Source organism: Pseudorca crassidens, chromosome 16 (genome assembly GCF_039906515.1).
Source record: "Pseudorca crassidens isolate mPseCra1 chromosome 16, mPseCra1.hap1, whole genome shotgun sequence".
In the NCBI taxonomy this organism is placed as follows: Eukaryota; Metazoa; Chordata; class Mammalia; order Artiodactyla; family Delphinidae; genus Pseudorca; species Pseudorca crassidens.
This window is the reverse complement of record NC_090311.1, coordinates 73,857,140-73,876,598: the sequence shown is the minus strand read 5'-3', so window position 1 is coordinate 73,876,598 and position 19,459 is coordinate 73,857,140. Positions and strand designations below refer to the sequence as shown.

The window sequence follows — 19,459 nt, the reverse complement described above, 5'->3', positions numbered from 1 at the left end:
CCTCAACTATTCTGCATACTTTCCTTGTGAATGAGGCACAGCTGGGATGGGTTCCCTGACATTATCCACACACTAGTATGAGAAATATCTAAGCCCTTTCGACCTCATAGGATTGGCTGTAAACAAGACACATTCTACTTATTTATGCTTTTCAACAACTGCTCTTCCAGTCCAAGGGCACTTTACATGCATATGCAGTATACCAGCCACTCTTAGAATGACATTGTTACTCCAGATGGTGTATCGTATACAGAGTCTCTGGTAAGTGGATTCTTTACTGATAAATGTCCAGATTTTCACATAAGATACTTGATAAGATTTCAAACTGAACCTACAGTGTACAAAATTAACCTCAGAGTTTGATTTTCAGGGAGTCACAGACTGAAATTCCTCAATTTTCTATGACCAGTATGCTACGAGAATCCCTAACTTTTGTAGCTGCAGGGCTGAGATTGCTATAAGAATGAGAAAAGGAATCAGAGATTTCCAAGTACTCAATCTCTCTTAAAAACCCACCATTGAAATTTCACTGCATAAGGAAGCCCTCTACCTTCTTTGTCCATAGAAACTTTTTTGCCATCCTGAGAGCTCCCTTCCGGGAGGAAGCTGATACTCCCCCCTCACATCTGCTGTCAGCAGGCCAGGCACTAGGACCAGGTCCCATTTTTCCCTGGGGTCATATGCAAAACCAGACATTTCAAAAGGAAGTTTATGTTTTGAAAACATTGCAAGAATTGCTTAATTTTTATCAACCAAAAAAAATAAAAAGCAAACTTTTTACAAATTGATGTTGAGCCTATTTGGCTCAGAAGCATGGCTGATACTTTCAGATGGGGTTAAATTTGTTTCCAGGGGTGACAATTCCCTGGTCTTTACCCTACAACTTGCTCCCTGGAACCAATTTTCGTATCTGTTAGGATTCTTCAGTTGTAACAACATAAATCAACTCTGGATAACTGGATTGTTGTAGTGGTTAATAGCTTAGGCTTTCCTAAGGTACAAATTCTGACTCTCTAACTTACTAATTGTCACTGGACAATCAAACTAATCTCCATTTGCTCTCTGCAAAAGGGAATAATAAAAATACTACATACTTCATAAGGCTTTGTGAAGAACAAGTGGGAAATTACATTTGAAGTTTTGGTACATGGTAACAGTTGGGTAGATTTTAATTATAATTTTATTTCTAGCTGGCCCTTCATTTCTTGAAAGAATCATAATGATCATTAAATAAATCTCTGCTGCCTCTCACCCTGGAGTCCACCACGTAGAGTTGTTGATGTAATAAATAAGTTGTTTCCGAATGAGCACTTGTACTTTGCAGTGTCGGCCCTCGTGGCGTTAAATTTGGAGCTTATGCTTGAAATGGTTTGTGTTAGTCCTAGAGTGAGCAGACCTTGACACAAAGTTGGGAATGCAAGAGGTTTATTGGGAGGTAATAAAAGAAGTGGGATCACCTTCAGACTGTGATGTAAACTCTGGTGGCAGCGAAGGGAGAGGAGGAGGAAGCAGGTCTGGGGAAGGAGAGCCTCAGACTGCGATGCAGAGATGACAGAACTTCAGCCAACCCAATGCGGAGCTCTAGAGCAAAGATTGCTCTTAGAGGAATATGCAGAAATGGCCAGGCCCTGATGTCCCTGCTGTGCTGTCATTGGCTGGGGGATGCCTTGGAAGAGAATGGTTTCAGCCTGAAAGTTAATGGCAGATCCCAAAAGCATGCACAGCTGAGGCTGCCAGCAAGTTCTTCCTTGAAGGGAGTTCTGAGTGGTCAGCCTCTATGGCTGTCGTGGTCCACTCCTTGTGCTGCATGGCAGCAGCTTCTCTAGGGTTTCAATGAGCCTCTCTTCCTAATGGCGAAGTTACGGGTTCCAGCTGGTATTCACTGTTCCCCTCCGGTGTCCATTCTAAATTCCTCTCTCCCTCATCTACCCCCTCTCTGTCCTTAGTGGCTTATCGATTGGTTTGACACCCATGTGCTAATTCTAAGGACTCTGAACCCCTAGGAACCATACTCTTCGTCTTCTCAGATCAGGATGGCTGCGCTTGTCCATTTACAGTTATGATTGGACAAGGGAATAACCAGAAGTACCCCAGTGGGTCACCTGAGTTCCACACATATTCCTGCCTGTCCCAGTTGTGTCACAGCAGCCCTGCCTCCTATGGATCGAGCTCAGTAACTCCTGTTAAGGCAGTAACTCCTGTTCTTGCCTGCTTATCCTAAATATAAAGAGACCAAAGTTCCCAGATGGCAGCCGTGTCTTACAGATTAATGGAAAACTTGCTATGTCCCTTTGCAAGGGTATGTCCCCTTTTGGAATCAGGACCTGTAATCCCGCAGAGCCCAGAGTTGTTTGGACAGAAAGCACAAAGTCCCCTGATGGGTCATTGCAAATGATGTTAAGTGGGGCCACTCCTGCTTGGTTCCTGGATCCATGAATTCTTCCTGTTGGGGACGTGGAATCAATAGGTCTCTGATTCAGTGTGTGCACTGCATCCTGGAGGATGGTACCCCATCCTTGCAGAGTATTACCTAGGAGTTAGTACTTCTGTAGGTCATTTCATTATTCTAACAGGTTGGCAGCTTCTGGATGGAGCAATATATGATATGACCATTGGAGCTCATGGTCTTGGCCCCTCCCATCCCTCCTTCTTTTCCCTACCTGATTGGATGCTATACTGTGTAGGGCTTTAAGACTGTGGAACAGGTGCTCCCTAGCCATGCCCTCCGAATCTGTTCTAGGTAACTCATATAAGTGACAAATAACACAATATTTGTTCTTCTGTATCTGGCTTATTTCACTTAGTATAATGTTTTCAATGTTCATCCATGTTGTAGCATGTGTGAGAAGATGACTTTTTAAAAAGCTTTTAATTGAAGTATGACATACAAAGAGAAAAGTGAGTAACTCCTCCCAAGTTGAACACATCAGGGTAAGCAGCACCTAGATAAGAAACCTAGTAACTGGCACCACAGAAGACCCCCCATGCTCCCTTCCAGTCCTAACCCCAGTGATAAGCTCTATCCTAACTTCTAAGAATACAGATTAATTTCACCTAGTATTTAACTTTATATAAATGAAACCATGCAATATTTATTCTTTTTCTGTCTGCTTTCTTTTGCTCAGTATTATGTTTGTGGCATTCATCCATATTGTTGTGTATAGTTATAGTTTTTTTATTCTTGTTGCAATATATGAATATTCTCATTGCTATGTGTGAAGAGTCTCATTCTGTTGTATGAATATACCACAATTTATTTATCCTTTATACTGTCGATGGTACTTAGGTAGTTTCTGTCTTTAGCTCTTATAAATGGTGCTGCTATGAACATTCTTGAACATGTCTTTTGGTGAACCCATGAGTAGATTTATATTATTTATATGCATATGTAATATATGTTGAATATATGGTATATAATGTGAATATGTAATATGAACCTATATACAGGTTTCCCCTGTTATCTGAAAGCAGAGCATTCTTATGAAACCTTTTGTAAGCCAAAATGGCGAAGTGAAGAAACAATTACCTAAGGACACATCTTGCTAATGGATGCACAGGATAAATGGAACTAAAGCACAGACGCTCACAGACACAGTTCAAAGCTATGGCAGCTTGATGCTGAGATGCTGAGTGTAGCTCCCAGGGAAGGAGCTTGGCGGGGCCACTCTTATTACTCAGGTGAGCACTGCCTCTAGAATGGCTCCCTGTAAAACAAACACTGAACACTGTTTTCACTTTTCACCTTTTTTTTTTCAAAAGCAATAATCCTCTTCAGATTTCTTTCAGTTAGCAAAAACAGGTACTAATGTAGCTCTTTCATTAAAGTGAAGGGGTGTAAAACAAACTTTCTAAAATGGGGGATATCTGTATATGCAATATACATACTCATTCAGTGGAAATGCTGGGCCACAGAGTATGTGTATGTTCAGCTTCAGCAGCTTTCCAAAGTGCTTTACCCGTTTAGAAAGGATCACATTCCAGCAGAGGCCCGAAGGACAAAGCGGGATGGAAGCTCCATTGAGATTTCTCTCCTAACATCTCCACGGCTGTTCTGCCAAAAAAGTGTCTTTTCTTAAAGTGGTTAGACCAAACGGGAGAAGTCCCCCACCTCCTTTCTGCTGCGGTCTCCCAGTGACACTTTGGTGAGAGGAGCCTCTGTCATTTTGGTCAGACTCAGGGCGACAGGAGATGATGACTGATGACTCAGCCTCCGTGGCTCCACTTCCCAGAGCTCCACTCACCACATCAGTAAGCCTGGCACTGAGGGGGAGACAGAATCACAACACGTGTTGCTGTCCATTCTCGCAGAGATGTCAAGAGCCAAGGCCCGAGAAGAGGAGAGAACTGGGGTAAATACGTCAGTGGGAAAAAGACAAAGCTAGGGACCTGAAATTCATGTCTAAAGAATTAAGTAACAGTGGCAAATGAAAACAAAAGGCCCGACTGCTAAAATAACCCATGGTACCTGTCTCAGATTCCCAGGCATCTCTATGTTTTGGGGAGGTCTTGGGACTCAGGGCTTGGCCAAATGTGTGGCCTGGGAGGAAAGCCATCAATAGAAGTTGGAATTTGGGCTTTCTTCTCAACAGAAATGAAAGGAGGCAGAAAAAAACAAAAAAACAAAAACCTGGCCACAGTAATGCCTGTAAATGGTGTGTGGGTGTGAGGCCCTGCCTCTTTGTCCTGGTTCAGGAAGTATGAACAAAACTAGTAGAAATGGGTCATTTTGGGAAAAAGTTTCCAGTGTGAAAAAAGAGTATAGTTGCTTTGCCCTCCGATGTTTTATTAGAGTTTCCTCTGGGTACAGAGAGATGCCAGTATGCTGTTTTCAGATGGTGCTCATAAAGTCCTGTCTTTTAAAGAAAAGAAACAGTAAAAATGATTGGTGCGTCAAGGTGAGGTTTCCTTTTACACACATGTGGCCACAAGTGGCTGATCCTTTTCTGAACTGCATGCAGTGTCTTTAAGGTGGCTAAGCAGGTGTGCAGCAAACTGCCCTTAGTCACAGTGCCCAGGGCTATAAAGGGCTGAGTCTTATGCCAAAATCTCTTTTGGTTATTTTTCTTTATTTAGTAGGTACAAAAAGTGAGATTTTGAAAGTAGCACAGGCTCATCATTTTGAACTTTAGTTGAGTGTTCATGTTTATAGATTAGAGCTGTAGATGTAGAAAGCATTAAAGACTGGAATGTATATATCCTGTCACAGTTGTGTGTATGTGTGTTCTAAGAAAATTTCTTGTATGAGATAAGTCTCTTCCATTTATTTGTTTTCCCTAAGAGTTTTCTGGGAAAATAATGGTTAAATTAGCTAAGAAAATTCTGATTAGTTGAGTTTCACTTATATCAGTTTCCTTCTATAGGCATAAAGGAAAGAAGAAAGGGATAAATGGCCCATTTAAACATGGGGCCCCATGTGGTCCAGTCTGTATGACATGTCACATTCAACTAAACACAGGTTTGACAACTGAGACAAATCAGAAGGTAATTCATACATTTACTGAGACTCTCAAAGAATGTCAAAAGAGTAGAAATCCTTAAAATTATTTCTTCATCTCTTGTTCTATTTCCCACCCACTCTAAAGTTCTTTCCAAAGACTTTCTCAACTCATCAAATCTCTTTCTCATCCCTGCATGCACTCAGAGTTCTTGTCTTTCCCCCCTTTTTTCTCCCCCAACAAAGTAAGTTTCCACCCCCCCACTTCTAAGGTTAAAATTATATGCATCCTCAGTTTGTCTATTGTCTTCTAATATTCAGATCTTTCTTTTTAAAAATTTTATTGAAGTATAGTTGATTTACAATGTGTTAATTTCTGCTGTACAGCAAAGTGATTCAGTTATACATATATATATCCTTTTTCATATTCTTTTCCATTATGGTTTGTCACCGTTTGTTGAGTACAGTTCCCTCTGCTATACAGTAGGACCTTGTCGTTTATCCATCCTCTATATAATAGTTTGCATCTGCTAATCCCAAACTCCCAGTCCTTCCCTCCCCTTCCTGCCTCCCCTTTGGCCACCACAAGTCTGTTCTCTATATCTGTGAGTCTGTTTCTGTTTCATAGGTATGTTCATATGTGTTGTATTTTAGATTCCACACACAAGTGATATCATTTGGTATTTGTCTTTCTCTTTCTGACGTACTCGCTTAGCGTGATAATCTCTAGATCCATCCATATTGCTGCTAATGGCATTATTTCATTCTTTTTTATGGCTGAGTAGTATTCTAGATCTTTCTATTCATTGTTCTGATTAGCTTCACAGAAGTCCTGGAGACAAGCACACAGTCACAGAGGGGCAAAGTTGTAAACTCTTATACATTAATGATTTTGGTGCCACTTGCTCAGTAATTTTTAATATAATCCACGTAACAGGAAGGGATGAGGGAAAGGGTTGAAATGTGGAACAAGATGAGCACGGCTTTGAGCAGAGAAATAATTCTGCCTAGACCCACCTCTTCCCCTCCTGTGTTGACATCACATATGCCCATACTTTTCCCTGGAAGCCCCATTTCTTGAAACCTGATAATCATAAACCAATAAACCATCCCCTTGGAAATGTGGCTACTTTTTGATGGTTATTTGATCAGAAGAAGAAACCTAAAAGGGAGAGAACAGAACTTCAAGGTCAAGTTTAGCCATTTCTCTGGTATCTCATGTCTAATGCCTGAGAGTTTCTTCATTAAGACTCATTTCTTTATTAAAATCAAACAGTATCTGGACTTTCCTGGTGGTGCAGTGGTTAAGAATCTGCCTGCCGGTGCAGGGTTCGAGCCCTGGTCTGGGAAGCTCCCCTATGCCACGGAGCAACTAAGCCTGCGGGCCACAACTACTGAGCCTGCGCTCTAGAGCCCGGAGGCCACAACTATTCAGCCTGCGCACCTAGAGCCCGTGCTTTGCAGCAAGAGAAGCCACCGCAATGAGAAGCCCGTGCACCACAACAAAGAGTAGCCTCCACTCGCTGCAACTAGAGAAAGCCCGCGCGCAGCAAAGAAGACCCAACACAGCCAAAAATAAAGGAAAAAAACCATATAAGTACATGATTTGATAAGATAAAAGCATGACAAAAAGTTAGACTAGAAAAAATACTAAATACATACTCAATATATACTCAACATTCCTAAGAGATTGTCAGATAAGAGTTTTTATAGTGTGACAGAACAAAAAAATACTTCCTCAATGACTAGTATATTTAGAAAATTTCCATGTCATTTGTACTTGTCTAGAAAGAGCTATTTCAAAAGCATCTAGCTGTCTTGAGATTAAACTTGTCTGCCCTTGGAGAAAGAAGCAATTGCCTGTTCACTCATTCATTAACTCAAAATATATTTAAATAGAATTCACCATGTACCAAGCACAGTATTATGTACTAGGAGTAGGACAGAGAATAACATGGGGGACTTCCCTGGTGGCGTAGTGGTTAAGAATCTGCCTGCTAATGCAGGGGACACGGGTTCGAGCCCTGGTCCGGGAAGATCCTACATGCCATGGAGCAACTAAGCCCGCGGGCCACAACTACTGAGCCTGTGCTCTAGAGCCCGCCTGCCACAACTACTGAAGCCCATGTGCCTAGAGCCTGTGCTTAGCAACAAAGAGAAGCCACTGCAATGAAAGCCCGCGCACCGAAACGAAGGGTAGCCCCCGCTCGCTGCAACTAGAGAGAAAGCCCGCGAGCAGCAACGAAGAGCCACGCATCCAAAAATAAATAAATAAATAAATTTATATACATAAAAAAAGACTAACATGGTCCTTACCCTCAGGTAGCTTACAATGTAATAGGGAAAGCAGACATTGAGTAGGTTATTACTCATTCAGACATTGAATGTGTGCATTGAGAGTTATGATGGAGAAGTACATGGTGCTATTGAAGCTAGTCAGTCAGGGAAGGCTTTAGGAAGAATATGATTTTAAATAAAAGAGGACAGAGTTGCCTTCCTTTCTTTGGCATATTAAACCATATGAATATCTGTTGAGCGATCCAGGTGCTACTGCTGCCACCTCTGGGCATGTCTTTCTCCTTTGCCTGAAAAGAATACATTAACCTCAGATTAAGCAAAGAGCTCATAAAATGCCTGATGGCACACCGACCAATCAAAACATACCAAGCATTCTTCTCCAGAGGATTGGGAAAGAGATTCATTTTGAAATAATTATCTGGCAGTAGGTTCAACCTGAAAAAAATAAACATGAAGCCATAATTATTTTTCAACAGAACTAGAGACATTCATCCTAGTTTTTGAAACTGTATATCTATTTCAGAGCACTGGAAGCTCAATACTATGTTTTATGTTCTAAGGGTAAAAACATGATGTCTGTTTTATTTCACAACATGAATTGAAAGCATTTGTGGGACACGATGTTGTTTTGGTTCAATAGATTGTTCAAGGTTCCTTAGGAGTTTTATCCAGTAACTGCTTTCAGCTTTAAGATATTAATGTTTCCTTTTGGTTTTCAAATCCAAAGACTGTGTAAGCAGATTTTTCTGGTTTTGATGCCTTAGTCTACTGCTAGGGTGGTTTAAGGTCATCAATCACATAACTGAGAGTAATAAAGAACTCTGGCTAAGAGTTTTTACACAAATAAAACTTGCATTGGTTTGAGTAGGGATGGAGATTATTCAAGGATTGCGGGAATAGCTTGGAGTCAAACCTCAAAAATGTCCCAGGTTTGCAGCTCATGCGCTGGTTGGGAAGGCTGCCCCTCACGTTAATTCAGGTAGGATGCTGGCCAGGCTCAAGTTAGGAAAATGAGAGGACCTGATGGGAACAATAAAGGGATTGATACCCTTGGGCTATTCAGCAAGTCTTGGGAATCTTTCTGCCAAGAAAACCTGCTCTCTCTCCTTTCTTTCTCTGGGGATCCAAGTCCAGGGTTTGTGTTTAGGAACACAATGAACTAAGTCAAGTTTGTCATAGACTGTTTTCTCTCAGGACCCTTTTCCCCTTCCCGGATCTGTTATTTTTATCTTCCCGTGCTCAGAATTTTCCTACTGCCCTATAGAGGCCCAGAGTTCACCACTGTGGAGCCCTATTTGGTCTGCCCTACTTGGCCCAATATTGCTACCTGTTTTGGTATTTTCCCCCCAATTTTACACTTCCCCACTATTTCAGTTTCCTATTGTTGCAAACAAGTTCCTACAAACTTAGGGCTTAAAACAACACAAATTTATTATTTTACACGTCTGGAGGTCAGAAGTCTGAAATGGTCTCATTGTGTTAAAATCAAAGTCAGCAGGGCTGTGTTGCTTTCTGGAGACTCTAGGGGAGAATCCATTATCTTGTCTTTGCTAGTTTCTATAAGCGTCCTTTCATCTTCAAAGCCAGCAATGGCTGGTTGACTCTTTCTCGCATCATATATCTCTAACTTTGCTTTTGTCATCACATTCTATTATGACTCTTAACTCTCCTAGTATTTCCCTTTCCAATCATAACACTCTTCCATACCATTGGAGGTAACCATTGAAGTAACTTTTATGGGTTCATTACCTTTTCATTTTAGTTTGCCACCCAGTTACATATACCTAAACAATATATTTTTATCTTTGAACTTTATATAAGTGAAATCACACACTACCTATTTTATTGTGGTTGACTTTCTTTCTCCACTTAAAATTTTTTTTGAAATAAACTCAAATTTATAGAAAAGTTGAAAATATGGGTCAAAACTTTTTTTTTCCCTGCACTATTTGAGATAGATTGCTAACATAATGCCCCATCATTTTAGAATTTTTTAGTTCTTTTATAAACAAGAACATTCTGCTGCACAACCTCAATGCAACCATCAAAAGCAGGCAATTAGTCTTGGTGCAGTAACATCTACTCCTTAGATTCCATTCAAGTTTTGTAAATTGTCCTAATAAAGTCATATATAGCTAATAGACCCCATTCAGAACCACATGTTGCATTTATTTGTCCTGTATCTTTAGTCTCCTGCAATCCAAAATAGTTCCTCAAATTTTCCTTGACTTTCAGGACCATGACACTTTTACAGATTATAGGTCAGTTATTTTGTGGAATGTCCCTTAATTGGAGCTTATCTGATGTTTCCTCTTGACCAGATTTAATTTATGCATCTTGGCAGAAAAACTATAGAAGTGATATTATGTTCTTTGCATTCTACCAGGTGGCACATAATTTCAATTTGTTCCATATTGATGCTGTCCATTTTGGTCATTTGATTAAGCTAAGTCTGCTAGGCTTCTCAGCAGTAGATTTACTCTTTTCCCCTTTATAATTAATAGATATTTTATGGGAAGATTTTTTATGATATTGAAGTACCTCATTTAAATATACCACAAAACTTTCAGCTTATTCATTTTAAAATGTATATTAAATTTGGGTCATGGTTTCCAATTTTACTCAATGGGTAATAATGCTTTAATATATTATTTATTGTGATACTCAAATCATCCCAGACGGGGTCCCTTCAAGATAGTTCTTTGCCCCTTTGACATATCACCATCATTCTTTGAGAAATTTCTCATTTTCTGGCACAAGAAGAAAGAATGTTCCAGGATTGTCTTCTACTTTCCCTGCCTCTACCCTGGAACCAGCTATACCTCTGAGAAATTTAACTCCAAGATTCCATTTAATGGATATTTAGAGAACAAGATCCGGGCAGTATGTGTGCTCACTGCTACTGAGGGTACTGCTGCTCCCATGCCCTTTTAGTGGACATAGCTCGAGAGTATATGTATGTGTATACATACATTTATATGTATATATGCATATATACCTCATATGTATATATATAATATTCATACATAACAATATTCATTTATATCTGTATTTATTTCTCTATCAATCTATGTGTTAAAAACTATGAGTCCACAATGATAACTCTAATTTTAATTGAATACCACAGGGTTTATTCTAGTTTTCCCTTTCCATATTTTTACTCCCTTTCTCTGAACAATTAGAAAGCTGCTTCCCATTATTCTTAACAAATTTACTTAATCGATGAATCCTTTGTGTACAACCAATCTCCCATCACAGCTGCTGGTCCCTCCCCTACTTTTCTGCTCTCATCATTTTACTGGTGCTCTGACACCATGCAATGGGCCTGTGACCACCCTTATGACCCTTTGTAATCCCTCCAACTTGCTCTTTCCTAAGCAAACACTTATTTCTATCTCAGTAGATTAGTTCAAATTTCCCACTGTAAGTGGAATCATACAGTGTGTACTCTTTCATTCAGCCTAATTAATTTAAGATTTATCCATGTTGTGTTACTAGTTCATTCCTTGTTATTGCTGAGCTGTATACCATTGTATGGATATATAAAAAATTTGTTTATCTGTTCACCTGTTGATGGACATTTGTGTTGTTTCCACTTTTTGGCTAATAAAAATAAAGCTGCCATAAACATTCATGTGCAAGTCTTTGTATGGATATATATCTCCTTTTCTCTTGGGTATATACCTATGAATCAGATGACTAGATAATATTATAGGTATATGTTTAACTTCTAAAGAAACTGCCAAAATATTTTCCAAAGTGGTGTACCATTTACATTTCTACCAGCAGTGTGTGAAAGTTTCAGGTTTTCTACATCCTTGTCCAAACTCAATAAGGTCAGTCTTTTTTTTTTTTTAAATAAATTTATGTATTTATTTATTTTTGTCTGCATTGTGTCTTTGTTGCTGCACGCGGGCTTTCTCTAGTTGCAGTGAGTGGGGGCTACTCTTCGTTGCGGTGCGCGGGCTTCTCATTGCGGTGGCTTCTCGTTGTGGAGCACGGACTCTAGGCACGCAGGCTTCAATAGTTGTGGCTTGTGGGCTGTAGAGCGCAGGCTCAGTAGTTGTGGCGCACATCCTTAGTTGCTCCGCAGCATGTGAGATCTTCCCTGACCAGCGATCAAACCTGTGTCCCCTGTATTGGCAGGAGGATTCTTTTTTTTTTTTTTTTCATCTTTATTGGAGTATAATTGCTTTACAATGTCATGTTAGTTTCTGCTTTATAACAAAGTGAATCAGTTATACATATACATATGTTCCCATAGCTCTTCCCTCTTGCGTCTCCCTCCCTCCCACCCTCCCTATCCCACCCCTCTAGGTGGTCACAAACCACCTAGCTGATCTCCTTGTGCTAAGCGGCTACTTCCCACTAGCTATCTATTTTACATTTGGCAGTATATATATGTCCATGCCACTCTCTGGCAGGAGGATTCTTAACCACTGCACCACCAGGGAAGTCCCAAGGTCAGTCGTTTTTAATTTTAGCCATTGTAATAGGTATGTAGTACCTCATTGTGCTTTTAATTTGCATTTCCCTGATGACTAATGATGTTGAACTTACTTTCATATGCCCTCTGTATATCTTCTTCTTTTTTTAAAAAAATATTGATTTATTTATTTGGCTGTGCTGGGGCTTAGTTGCAGCACGTGAGATCTTTGTTGAGGCATGTGGGATCTTTATTTTTTTTTTTTAGTTGTGGCATGTGGGATCTAGTTCCCTGACCAGGAATGGAACACAGGCCCCCTGCATTGGGAGTGCGGGGTCTTATCCACTGGACCACCAGGGAAGTCCCTGTATATCTTCTTTGGTGAAGTATTTGATTAAATCTTTTGCCTAATTTTTAGTTTTGTTGTTTGTTCTCTTATAGTTGAGTTTTGAGAGTTCTTTGTATATTCTGGTTACAAGTGTTTTATCAGGTATATACTTTGCAAAGATTTTTTCCCAGTATGTGGCTTGCTTTTTCATTCACATTTGTTAATTTCATTTCATTTTCATTCTTTCATTTAAGAATGTTTCTTAAAGAGGAAAAATTTTTAAACTTTGATGAAGTCCAGTTTATGAATTTCCTTGTTATGAATTATCTTTTTGGCATCATATCTAAGAAATCTTTACTTAACCCAAGTTTACCGTAAGTATTTAATATTTTTGCTGCTGTTATAAATGGTAAGCCTTTTCAATTTAAATATCCAGATCTTTGTTGCTAGTATATAGATGTAATGCTATTTAGTTCCTCTCCATCATGTTTGGAGGCACATAATGACTGGTTTCCCACTCTTAGTCATGCTAAGATTTTTTAAAAAATAAATTTATATTTATTTATTTATTTGTTTTTATTTTTGGCTGTGTTGGGTCTTTGTTGCCGCGTGCGGGCTTTCTCTAGTTGTGGCGAGCAGAGGCTACTCTTTGTTGCAGTGCATGGACTTCTCATTGCGGTGGCTTCTCTTGTTGTGGAGCATGGGCTCTAGGCACGCAGGCTTCAGTAGTTTTGGAACGCTGGCTCAGTAGTTGTGGCTCACGGGCTTAGTTGCTCCGCAACATGTGGGATCTTCCTGGACCAGGGCTCAAACCTGTGTCCCCTGCATTTGCAGGCGGATTCTTAACCACTGTGCCACCAGGGAAGTCCCAGTCATGCTAATATTTGAATTGAGATAGTGTAATCAAGATGATCTACAGTCTCCATGAAAATGTTACCCATCAACCTTTCCCCTAATATTTCTGGACCAAAAAACATTGCCTAAATGATCTATTTTCATTAGGGGTTGCAAACTGATGATATTCTAATGCTATTGTTTTTCTTGCATTTATTAGCTGTGATTCATTTATAAAGAAGAAATTTCCTTGGTCATTTATTTTGTTAGCCTGAAGTAGTGTATCAGGAAACAGTATAAAAACTTGATTCTTTCTTTCTTTTTTTTTTTTTTGCGGTACATGGGCCTCTCACTGTTGTGGCCTCTCCCATTGCAGAGCACAGGCTCCAGACATGCAGGCTCAGCGGCCATGGCTCATGGGCCCAGCCGCTCCGTGGCATGTGGGATCTTCCCGGACCAGGGCACGAACCTGTGTCCCCTGCATCGGCAGGTGGACTCTCAACCATTGCGCCACCAGGGAAGCCCTGATTCTTTCTTTTTATTGATCATTTTTAGAATAAAGATTTCATGCTCTAGCAACTTCTAAAAGTGATGAATGGGGACTTCCCTAGTGGTCCAGTGGTTAAGAATCTGCCTTCCAATGCAGGGGATGTGGGTTTGATCCTTGGTCAGGGAACTAAGATCCCACGCGCTACAACTAGTGAGCCTGTGTGCTGCAACTACAGAGCCCATGTGCTCTGGAGCCCACATGCCACAACTAGAGAGAAGCCCACATGCCGCAACAAAAGATCCTGTGTTCCGCAAATAAACCTGTCGCAGCCAAAAATAAATAAGTATTAAAAAATAAAGTGATGAATGAGTATTTATTTTTGGATTGTCATTATGAACACATGTTTTTGTATATATTTCACATACTTCAGCTTATCAAGGCTATTATATTTTAGATGCTGGAATTGTCCCATCTTGGCCAGTATGAGACCCCTTCTAATTGGCTCCTGTGTTCTTTCAGTATGACTCTAGTAGTAACTGATAACTTTCTTGCTTTCAGGCCAGACAAGATGTCTCAGATTCATCCTGCATATTTCCTATTACAGATTTGGAACTGCCATTTCTATAAGGTGCCCTGGGTCCCTTCTTGGAGAAATGGTATAGAGAGATCACCATCTAGATGCTAGGGGCACTTATTGCTCTGGGATTGTCATTGTTTCTTTCAGTGGTGAATGTTCATAAGCAGAAGTATTTAATTTAATTTTTGTCAAATTTATTAATTTTTTGGGGGGTGTCATGCCACATGTCTTGAGGAATCTTATTTCCCCAACTAGGGATTGAACCCGGGCCACTGGAGTGAAAGCACGGAGTCCTAACCACTGGACTGCCAGGGAATTCCCCATATTTTTCTTTTTTTAAAAAATTGATTAATTAAATTTTGCCTGCGTTGGGCCTTCGTTGCTGCAGACAGGCTTTCTCTAGTTGCAGCGAGCGGGGCCTACTTTTTGTTGTGGTGCGCAGACTTCTCATTGCGGTGGCTTCTCTTGTTGCGGAGCGCAGGATCTAGGCGTAGGCTTCAGTAGTTGTGGCTTGTGGGCTGTAGAGCGCGGCCTCAGTAGCTGTGGCACACGGGCCTAGTTGCTCCATGGCATGTGGGATCTTCCGGGACCAGGGCTCGAACCCGTGTCCTCTGCATTGGCAGGTGGATTCTTAACTGTTGCGCCACCAGGGAAGTCCCCCATATTTTTCTTAATATTAACCTTATCTTTTTTGTGTGTGTCTTGTTTGAGAATATTTCCTTACCCTGAAGTTCTAAAAATGTTCTCCTATATCATCTTCTAAAATGGTTTATTGTCCTGCCTTTCGTACTCAGTGCCATGAGCTAACTGGAATTGATTTCGTTGCATGGTAAGTGTTCCAATATCATTTTCCTCCCAAATACTGCTCAACTTTCCTGTCATTATGTATTGAAAAGTTCACCCATTTCTAATTACTCTGCAGTACTACCTTTGTCCTAAATCATCTATCCATATATGTGTAGGTCAGTTTCTGGAGCACACATACGTTATGCTATTGGTCTAGTTGTCTGTCTGTGCACCACTATTATAGTTTAATGTCAATTTCCAGTAGAGTCAATCTTCCTACTGTAATTATTTCTTGTGTATTCTAAGCTTTTTGTATTTTATACATATTTTAGAATTGGTTTGTTAATATCTCTCTGAAAACCTATGGAGATTTTTATTGGATTGCATTGAAATTTTAGATAAAATTGTTGAGAACTGTTATCTTTATGCTTTTGCATCTTCCAATCCATGTGCATATACCTCTTTATTTCTTTAGGTCTCTTAATTTTCGTTATTAAAATTTTGCAGTTTTTGCTGTATAAATTGTAAAAATCTTAAGTTATAGTTATTCCTAGTTACTTAATATTTTGATATTATAATAAATGGAATATTCTTTTAACTTCTGTTTTCTAAATGTTTGCTGCTCATATACAGAAGTAACAAAAATTATTGTATAAGTTTCAGGTACAGCATTATAATTTGATATCTATAACACTACAAATTCATCACCAGCACAAGTCTAGTTACCATCCATCACCAACAGTTGACCCCCTTTACCAATTTGATGCATCAACCAGTTCCCTTCCTCTCTGGTAACCACTAATGTGATCTCTGTATCTCTGAGTTTGTTTTTGTTTTATTTTATTTGTTCATTTTGTTTTTGTTTTAGATTCCACATGAGTGAACATATATGGTATTTGTCTTTCTCCATCTGACTTATTTCACTTAGGATAATGCTCTCAAGTTCCATCCACGTTGTTGCAAATGTCAGAATATCATTCTTTTTTATGGGAGAGTAGTATTCCATTGTGTGTGTGTATCACTGTCACATCTTTTTTTATACGTTCATCCATCAATGGACACTTAGGTTGTTTCCCTATCTTGGCTAATGTAAATAATGCTGCTGTGAACGTAGGGGTGCATATATCTTTTCGTGTGTTTTGTATAAACACCCAGAAGTGGAATAACTGGATCATATGGTAGCTCTATTCTTAATTGTTTTAGGAATATCCGTACTATTTTCCATAGTGGATAAACCAATTTATAGTTCCACCAGCAGTGCACTAGGGTTGCCTGTTTCCCACATCCTCTCCTACATTTGTTATTTCTTTCTTTTTATTTTTTTTTTGGTAAAATGCCATTCTAACAGGTATTAGCTGTGAGGTGATATCTCACTGTGGTTTTGATTTGCATTTCCCTAATGATTAGTGATGTTGAACATCTTTTCATGTGTCTGTTGGCCATCTGTATGTCTTCTTTGGAAGAATGTTTATTCAGATTTTCTGCCCATTTTTAAATTGGGTTGTTTTTTTTGGTTAAGTTAATGAGTTCTTTATACATTTTGGATATTATTCCCTTATAAAATGTACGGTTTGCAAATGTTTTCTTCCATTCAGTAGTCATCTTTTCACTTTGTTGATGGTTTCCTTTGTAGTGCAGCAGCTTTTTAGTTTGATATAGTCCCATTTGTTTATTTTTGCTTTTGTTTCCTTTGCCTTTGTAGTCAGATCCATAAAAACATCACTAAAACAGATGTCAGTGAGGTTACTGCCTATGTTTTCTTCTAGGAATTTTAAGGTTTCAGGTCTTACATTCAAGTGTTTAATCCATTCCTAGTTAATTTTTGTGCATGGTGTAAGATAGTGGTCTACTTTCATTCTTTTGTGTGTGGCTCTTCAGTTTTCCCAACACCATTAAATGAAAAGATTGTCCTTTCTCCATTTTATGATCTTTGCTCCTTTGTCATAAATTGTCCATATAATTGTGGGCATATTTCTGGGCTCTCAGTTCTGTTCCATTGATCGGTGTGTCTGATTTTGTGCCATACTGTGCCAACAGTACCATACTGTTTTGATTACTGCAGCTTTTAAGTAGCGTTTGAAATCAGGGAGTGTGATACTGCCAGCTGTGTTCATTTTTCTCTCAAGATTGTTTTGGCTATTTGGAATCTTCTGTGTTTCATACAAATTTTAAAATTATTCATTCTAGTTTTGTGAAAAATGTCATAGGGATTTTGATAGGGATCATATTGAACGTGTAGATTGCTTTGGGTAGTATGGATATTTTAACAATATTAATTCTTCCAATCCATGATCATGGATTTCCTTTTATTTGTGTCTTCTTTAACTTCTTTCATCCGTGCCTTATAGTTTTCAGAGTACAGATCTTTCACCTCTTGGTTAAATTTATTCCTAGGTAGTTTATTCTTTGTAATGCAATTATAAGTGGAATTACATTTTTTCTCTTGCTTATAGTGCATTATTAGTGTATAGAAATACCACAAATTTCTGTATATTGATTTTGTGTCCTGCCATTTTACTGAATTCATCTATTATTCCTGAGAGTTTTTTTGTGAAGTCTTTAGGGTTTTCTACATATAGTATCATGTTATCCATAAATAGTGACATTTACTTCTTTCTTTCTGATCTGGATGACTTTTATTTCTTTTTCTTGACTAATTGCTGAGTCTGGGACTTCCAGTACTGTGTTGAATAGAAGTGGTGAGAGTGGGCAACCTTGTCTTGTTCCTGATTAGAGGAAAATCTTTCAGCTTTTCACCATTGAGTATGATGTTAGCAGTCAGCTTGTCCTATATGGCCTTTATTATGTTGAGGTATTCTCTATACCCACTTTGTTGAGATTTTTCATCATAAATGGATGTTGAATTTATAAAATGCTTTTGTTTTGCATCTGTTGAGATGATCATATGATTTTTGTCTTTCATTTTGTTAATGTGATGTATCACATTGATTGATTTGCAGATGTTGAACCATCCTTGCATCCCACTTGAATGTGGTGTATGATCTTTTTAATGTATTGTTGGATTCGGTTTGCTAATATTTTGTTGAGTATTTTGCATTTAGGTTCATTAAGGATATTGGCTAATAATTTTCTTTCTTTTTTTTTTTTTTTTTTTTCAGTATCCTTGGCTGGTTTTGGTGTCAGGGTAGTGCTGGCTTCATAAAATGTGTTTGGAAGGTTTCCCTTTCTTCAGTTTTTCCTTTGAAAGACTTTGAGGGGCTTCCCTGGTGGTGCAGTGGTTGAGAGTCTGCCTGCCGATGCAGGGGACACGGGTTTGTGCCCTGGTCCGGGAAGATCCCACATGCCGCGGAGCGGCTGGGTCTGTGAGCCATGGCAGCTGAGCCTGTGTGTCCGGAGCCTGCGGGAGAGGCCACACCAGTGAGAGGCCTGCATATCAAAACAAACAAACAAAAAAACCCCCAAAAAACTGTATGAAAGACTTTGAGAAGGATAGGTATTAAATCTTCCTTGCGTGTTTTGTAGAATTTGCCAGTGAAGCTATCTGGTTCTGGGCTTTTGTTTGTTGGGAGATGTTTGATTACTATTTCAATTTCCTTACTAGATTTTCTATGAAATAACAGATTTTTGTATTGATTTTGTATCTAGCAATCTTGCCAAACTGAATTAATGATTTATTTCTAGATTATTTTTGTATTTCTATATATAAAATCATATCACCTGCAAATAATGACATTTTTGTGTCCAACCCTAATATATTTCTTTTTTTTGAATTTTATTTTATTTTTTTATACAGCAGGTTCTTATTAACTATCCATTTTATACATATAAGTGTATATATATGTCAATCCCAATCTCCCAGTTCATCATACCACCCCCACTGCTTTTCCCCCTTGGTCTCCATACGTTTGTTCTCTACATCTGTGTCTCAGTTTCTGCCCTGCAAACCAGTTCATCTGTACCATTTTTCTAGGCTCCACATATATGCATTAATATATGATATTTGTTTTTCTCTTTCTGACTTATTTCACTCTGTATGACAGCCTCTAGATTCATCCACATCATCCTCTACAAATGACCCAATTTTGTTCCTTTATATGGCCGAGTAATATTCCATTGTATATATGTACCACATCTTCTTTATCCATTTGTCTGTCGATGGGCATTTAGGTTGTTTCCATGACCTGGCTATTGTAAATAGTGCTGCAATGAACATTGGGGTGTGTGTGTCTTTTTGTATTATGGTTTTGTCTGGGTATATGTCCAGTAGTGGGATTGCTGGGTCATGTGGTAATTCTATTTTTAGTTTTTTAAGGAACCTCCATACT

The 19,459-nt window shown here is 39.1% G+C and overlaps 1 protein-coding gene across 1 annotated transcript in view; it reads left to right on the top strand.

Annotated features, from left to right (window-relative positions):
- The window catches only part of LOC137209339 (uncharacterized), a 99,120-nt gene that overhangs the window by 21,398 nt on the left and 58,263 nt on the right, over nucleotides 1–19,459 (top strand). The window contains exons 4-7 of the mRNA XM_067710935.1: nucleotides 171–261; nucleotides 3,448–3,678; nucleotides 4,172–4,349; nucleotides 5,361–5,481. Of these exons, the coding sequence (XP_067567036.1) occupies nucleotides 3,624–3,678; nucleotides 4,172–4,349; nucleotides 5,361–5,481 (354 nt within the window). The 5' untranslated portion in view covers nucleotides 171–261; nucleotides 3,448–3,623. The remainder of the gene's footprint in view (nucleotides 1–170; nucleotides 262–3,447; nucleotides 3,679–4,171; nucleotides 4,350–5,360; nucleotides 5,482–19,459) is intronic.